The sequence below is a fragment of the Coffea arabica genome, chromosome 3e (assembly GCF_036785885.1).
Source record: "Coffea arabica cultivar ET-39 chromosome 3e, Coffea Arabica ET-39 HiFi, whole genome shotgun sequence".
NCBI classification, from domain to species: Eukaryota; Viridiplantae; Streptophyta; class Magnoliopsida; order Gentianales; family Rubiaceae; genus Coffea; species Coffea arabica.
This window is the reverse complement of record NC_092315.1, coordinates 16,874,898-16,882,307: the sequence shown is the minus strand read 5'-3', so window position 1 is coordinate 16,882,307 and position 7,410 is coordinate 16,874,898. Positions and strand designations below refer to the sequence as shown.

Below are 7,410 nucleotides of genomic sequence, written 5' to 3'. Positions count from 1 at the left end.
CACAAGTGATTTGATCTCTCCCACCTTTTCTTATCTCTCTTTTCATCAGAGGTACTCTGATCTGTAAGAGGTGGGGGAGAATCATCCCTTAACGCAAGGTCGAGATCCATTACTCCAAATACTATTAAAAGATTTTCTTTCCAAAACTTGAAATTTGTGCCATTCAACATAGAAATATTATTGATGTTGGTAGTAATATTCGTAGGATCATTTACAACTGAACAAAAAATATTAAATAATTAAAACAAACTCACATAAATCAAAACAATAATAAATTTAAATAAAAGTAACCCCATCTCAAGATACCGATGTTCCATTAATATTTTGTTTTTGGACAAAAATATTAACTTCTAAGTGATATCTTAGTGCAGTAATAAATACTGATAATAATAACATGTCAAAAAATAAATTTTTCTTTGGGTCAATTTATAAATCACATGTAAAAATTCAAATAATTATCACGTATTTATTACCACAAGTACACATGTAATTTTATTAAATATTGACCTTCCTTTGGGCCGATCAATATTCATAAAATTACAAGTACCCAACTAGTTATATTTTAAAATAAATTAATTTTCATAATAGAGATCACTTTGATGGCATATTATTTCAATTAATTTATTCTAAAATATATATATATTCATACCAATATTCAAATTTAAAATTTTTAAAAAAAATTTAAAATTATCCAAATTAAACAAAAATTTTGATCAAAGTCAACTTTGGTCAACTCTGGTCAAAACGTGGTCAAACTTGGTTAAACCAGTCAAATTGGATCAAAACTTATTGGACTAAAAGCCCATATCCATAATTTGATTCAAATTTATCATGCAAATCCAAAAATTTCTTGAAATCCATGTCTTATTTAATTTTATTAGGGTTCACTTAAATTAAAGAAACCCTAATTTCCTTAATATTATTTCTCAAACAAGAAAACAAGTCAAAGAGTCCAATTGTAAACAATTGAGCTACAAAGGCATAATGAAAAAGTCACGGCAAAAAGAAAATATTTTGGCTTTCTGTTTGAGAAAAAGACAAACTACTTGACAATCAATTATGATCCCGAACCATGTGCTAACTAGTCATTAAGCTAAGCCGAATTCTCCAGATGTTAAAAGTAGAGAATCGGCCAAGTAATATTGCATGAAAAAACAATGAATCGTACGACTAAAGCTGGACTATGGTAGGACCCTCTGAATTTCATGTATTCAAAAGCATTGAGTTGTTTGGAATAATTTGACCGAAGGCAATTCATGTCTATTGACTTTTGCAGCTAGTCATAGATTCAATACGTGAACATTCAACCAAGGCTATACATTACTTGCGTAAGCATCCATGAACATAAAAGCCACATAAAGACTGCCATGGAAGCCGAACCCACGAATTCTTTTTTTTTTATTGCATATGACTCAAAGTGGCGCCGTGCAAACAAAACCTGATTTATCATAATTCTAAATTCATGTAGTACGGCAGAAGCAACCAACATCATACACATATATGATCAAAACAGTGAATCAACAAGACTTGAACATATAACAATAATATATTTAATAGCATCAGAGTCCGCATCTAGTAGCCATGAAAACAGAACCAATAGTAATAAAACTATGAATTACTAAAACAAAATTATTTCCTAATAATCAACCATATGGGGCTCTGATACCACTTGTTAGGGTGGTTATCTAAATTTAACTTTTGATGAAAACCATCACCTATTAAACCCAAAATCTATATGACGATTATTAAGAAATAAATTACTGATAAAATTGCGGAAGCGTACCTGAATTCATATCGACAAACTAATATATGAATCTCCAAGGGTATTTGGGTGGCCTTCCAGGTCAACACGTATTCACCGATTCTTGAGAGAGCCCTTTAATATCTCTCTGGTATCTTTCCTGACGATGGGATATCAGGAAAGAACTATATTTTGTGGTACTAGTAAATATGACAAATAGAATGATCCGTGTGACTTGGGGACCATAACCCAATTTATAAGTAACATTCCTGTTACCTTTTGGAATCCTATTTCAGCCCATCATAGAAATAGGAGTACTTAAGTTTTTACACATTAAAGGCTCACATCCTATTAGATACATTAAGTCCAAACCATATTTGATCACTTTAATTGGACTTAACCTTATTTGACAGTTTGCAACCCATAATTATTCACATATAAGTCCAACGTTGGATTAAAGATCTAACATCTAGCTGTTATAGAAAGAAGTATAATGGAATTATTATAAGAAAAAAATGCGAGAAATTTGGGGTAAATGGCGAGAGCACATGTGTAGTATAAGGAAAGATTAAATCGTAAATTGTAAAAAAAATAATGTTAATGGTGACAAAGATTTGATTAGAAATAAAGTGGAAGGACAAGACAGTTATAGTATGATGAGCTATTTGTAAATGTACTAGATATTCTTTGTTTAGAGATAAAAAATGTTAATAAATGTATGGTAAAATTTATAGAATGGAAGTTGTAATTTTTTTTGTAGTTTTGGTGGATGGTAGGAAATGCAATAGAACGAATAGGAATATTCTGAACAGGAAAGAAAACTGTGTTCGATTAGTATTGAGGCAGCTGGAATATTTGATTGAGATGAGATATTACAGTGTCAGGAATCTGTTTAGCTTTTGCAGTAATGGAATATATTCCTGACCAAAATTTTAAAGCACTTCATGTACTCGTCACAAATGTTGTCTATGCTTGCTTATAGGAATGATTGAAAGTAGTTTAGCTTTTTAGAAGGATGAAAATATATTTGATAGTTAGGTGCATGGAACAGTCATGTTCATTATAAGGAAGATATGGATACATATCGAGAAAGATTAGGAAACTAAATTAATCAGCAAACAGATTTCTATTGTCGTTAACAAATACTTGTTATACAGTTAATTAAAACAGTGAGTCTGTTGAGTTAACTTGTAAATAATGTTACATATCTAAATAAAGATTACTCAACTATAAAAATACAGTGGAAATGTATGGCACCAAGGAAAAATCCTCTCAACTCCATTACTATCAAAGATTAATACAGCGAAGGTTGTCTCCAACTCTGGAATGAAGACAAGAATATCGTTATGCTGGAGATGATGCTACAGAACAAAGTTTCTCCAATTTCTTTTCAATCGGTTGCGTTTTATGCCAACCTGAATAGTGTTGTGTCCAGTTTTGAGAATTATAACTGGAGTTTTGTCATTGTTCACAAAGTAACGAACAAAGCGAGGGATTTTCTAACAACAAGAGAATAAAAGTTAGGCTATTAGCTGAAATGACTTTATCAATGAAAATTTTTTTGAAACAGCTAGAATAGATTGATTACCAAACTGCATGGATAGGCTGAGTCAAAGGTTTGATAAAAGCGGGTTGAATTAGACAAATCTTGAGAGAAATCTGGTTTTAGTGATGAGAAAACTGCCTATGATTGAACAGATGAAAAAGCAACATCTGTCAATGGAAAAGAATCATGTGATAGCATATAGTAAGCATCATGCATAAGGAAATAGAATAAAAAAGTTAGCTATACCTTGAGAAGTTTTAGCGTTGTCTAATGCAAAAGATTTGGTAGAGGAATTGTCCACTGAAGATAGACTTGTTTTTTGAGTTCACAGAAATGAATAACATAAAAAATGAGATCTCTGCATGTCGAAGTAACAGCAAATCATACTGATTGGTAATGTTCTGAAAACAATATTCTTTCCAACCTTCTCCAAAATAGTGATTAGTAACCATGATAGTCCATTGGTGTATCATATGTTTGAAGGTGATTGTATTGCGATGGTGCTATCTTAGCAACATTTCAAATTTAATAGGCAGAATCTGTTGGAGTGTATGCCCTAAAACAATGTATTTGTTTTATTTTATGCATTCCTTATTATATGTTTTGTATTTTAATAACTTCTTATTTATCTGTTAAATATTAGTTATAACCGATAAAGTCCTTAGAATATTTACTGATGTGATGGTAGTCACAAGAGTTGGTGACCATGAGATATCAATCGCATTTATATTAATATTCTTAGAATTCCCTAGTTATAGTACTAATGAAATAGGACATCTTTAGTACGGTAAAACTAGTACACAGTTAGCCTCTGATTAAGGTAATTAGTGGTTGTTCTCATCAACCATGGTATGAAGATATCTAGACTAATGTGTAGATGATTTGAAGAGTTCAAATGCATTGGAGTGATCCGTTTAGAAATCCCGTTAGGATATCTATCTAGTGCCAATGGTGTATCTCTAGTGAAAAATTGTGTAAGTGATCCTACGACTTGAGATCACCATAGTATCTTGAGTGTGAATCACTACATTTTGATTCTAATTACTTGTTACTCTTCATGAGTACCTTAAAGTGTAGAAGTTGGATGTAGTGTGAAGCACACAAAGAAAATGGGTGATCAAGATAGAATTTACCACTCTGATAGAAGGAGTTGACATCCGGATGGCCACTAGTAGAAAATTAACCCTAAAGTCGAATATTAGATAAATTGAAGAATGTCTTCAATTTAACCTAATTCAGGGTAAATTTCGGGAACTAGAAAAACTTAATTAGTCATCAGGGAATTGGCACTTATTCCTCATTCCTGACTAATTGGATATCTTTGGTGAAAGGATAATAATTACACGGTAATTTTTCACGGAAAGGTTAGGTCAAATTCCCTTGACTAATTCCGAGGAATTGGGCAATCGCGATGTGTTGCTAGACACCGCTCGTGGTCTAGAATTATGGATTGATGTTTTATTATAAGTTATGATAAAATAAAGTCGTTTATTTTATCTAATTATTAAACCATAATTATTACCAATTTATTCGGGACCTATTGGGTCACACGCAATAGAGATTTAATCCTGGATTAAAACTATGTAAATTATCGGGGTTTAATTTTAAAAGAAAATAAATCCCAGCCTATTTGAGTAGATAAGAGTAAACGATTATCTCTTATCTGTCAGATAACTGATAGATAGAGTCTTGTGTGATGAGAAGTCTTATCGTTTGATTTTGAATCAGACAGTAAGACTCATCATTCTATCTTATTATCTCTCTCTCTCCTTTTAACTCCTAAGGGAGAGATAGAGGATGTGCTTTGAGGGTGAAGGTAACCAAAAAGGCAAAAGGGAGAGTCTGTGAGCGTTACATACTTCGAATAAGAGCAAGAAGGGCTAGCAACTTTTTCTTGCTCTTTAATACATAGTTCGTGAGACGACCCAGAGTTGCTCTAGCGTGGATATCAGTAGAGGCAGGACAGCTGGACTGCTCAAGGGCTGACCATCCTCAACAACACTACATGGAGATGCCGCAAGGATTAAGGTAATCCTATAACCCTCCTTTTAATGCATCATACGTAAAATCTAGGGTGATTCCTGGATAGTTTTAGGGAAAAATTTTTATTTTTCTGCTCCATAGTGTCCCTAAAACCTAACAGTGGTATCAGAGCCATCCCTAAGAATTTTACGTATGATTTTAGGCAATTTTGGATTCATGGATTAATATTGCTAATTGGATTTAATTGAATATGCGGAATTATGGTAGAATTATTATTTTTTTAAGTAACTGGCTCTTTTGAGAATTTTGAAGTTTTTGAATTAAATTTTTTTTAATTGTTAAAAATGTGTTATGGGATCTATTATTCATATTTATTAGGTTGGGAATTGATTCACAATTAATTTGATTAATTAAAATTATTTTCCCAATTATTTTCCTAATTTAGTTAGGAATAAGAATGACCTAATAAAAATTAATTTTACCAAAATTTCTTGCATATGAATGGACCCAAAATTTGTTTGGGACCTTAGGAGTTAAATCCAATTAATCCATGAATTGAGATTGCTTGTTTACATGCTTTTCTTTTATTTAAAGTTGTTTAAATTGTGAGAATGCATGGTGGATGGTTGTGGATATAGTACGCAATATGATTGTGATTTTCTTGAATGGTTATGATTATTCTTGATTTGAATGGTTGTAATTATTTTAAAATAGGGCCTGCGTGTCCTGCCTTTCTTATTTTCTAATTGTAATTTCTTTTCTCGTCTAATATCCCTCCGAATGTATTTCGAGGTTTCTTCTATACTATTTGTAATGTGCAATAGATGGAAATAGATGAAAGAAATTTGTATAATTAGTATAGAAATTGTAATTTTTGAAAAGCAGAAAAGAGGCATACGACGACGAAGGGGTTCATCTCGTATTTAGAGACCTTAGTAAATTGCTAATTTCCCTAGTGGCCGGGGAAATTAGTTTAGGAATATCCACAACCATCCACGATTTAAATTCATGCTTATAAGTTTTGAAATGGAATTATGCTGATGAGGCCAGACGAGCAATTTTTCCAAATTTTAATTATGAAATATTTTGGAAAAAGGAGACAAATCCCTCAACTGCAATATTAAATCAATGAAATACCTTCCATCATTATAGTTTAAAACTAGAGTAGTTATTAAGTGCTAGTTTGTTGGGATTCACCCAAGCCTGCCTTACTTACTACGTGTTTTTGCTATGAGAAATGTTCTCAAAGAATGATGGGTTTGATTTAACTAAAATTATGATTTGTTGGGATTCACTCAAAATCATTAATTTTAAAGGTAAGTGTTGGGTTGGTTCTTATAGATTTAAAGTCAAGAGTTGACGCCCAACTGATCTAAGAATTACAAATAAGTTGTAATTGGTGAAGTACCTACCTTTCATAATTATTTTTGATTTGTTGGGATACACTCAAGATCGAAATAAATTAAGATGGGATCCTAACCACTATGGAACTTTAAAAAATTCCTGAATCAATTTAAGAGGGTAATTGATTTGAGAAATATAGTGGAAATAAAATCATAATTTTTGAAGTTTTTATGATTTTATTAAACAAAATATTTTTCTAACAAATTCTATCTTTTCATTTTGTTGTAGAATGAGTAACAATTTGAGCCTTCGTACCATTCTCACTGATTGCAAACTTAACGACACAAACTTTCTCGATTGGCATCGCAATGTCCTACTCGTTCTCACTCATGAAAAAATTGAATATGTACTTGATGGGCCTATGCCCCAGGAACCTGAACCAAATGCTCCTGCTGCTGCTCGAAATGCTTATAAGAAACATAAGGATGATAATAGGGAAGCTTCATGTATCATGGTAGCTTCCATGACTCCTCAGCTTCAGCAACAGCACATGAACATGGGGGCGTATGATATTGTACAACACCTGAAAGAGTTGTTTGAACAACAATCAAGGACGGTTAGATATGATACCTCCAAAGAATTGTTCAGGTGCAAGATGGCAGAGGGAGCACATGTTGCTCCGCATGTCTTAAAAATAATTGGGCTAATTGAAAAATTGGCCGAATTAGGCTTTAAGATGGATCAGGAGCTGAATGTTGATTTAGTGCTCCAATCTCTGCCAGATTATTTCTCATAG

General features: G+C 32.3%; 1 protein-coding gene across 1 annotated transcript; it reads left to right on the top strand.

The window, feature by feature from the left end:
* Positions 1-6,903: 6,903 nt before the first annotated feature.
* LOC140038416 (uncharacterized) lies at positions 6,904-7,410 on the top strand. The gene has a single exon (XM_072083767.1). The coding sequence runs from the start codon at positions 6,904-6,906 to the stop codon at positions 7,408-7,410; it is 507 nt and encodes a 168-aa protein (XP_071939868.1).

Bases quoted from the DNA above. Each gene is read 5' to 3' on its own strand.
- LOC140038416 (XM_072083767.1), top strand. From the start codon at position 6,904: ATGAGTAACAATTTGAGCCTTCGTACCATTCTCACTGATTGCAAACTT.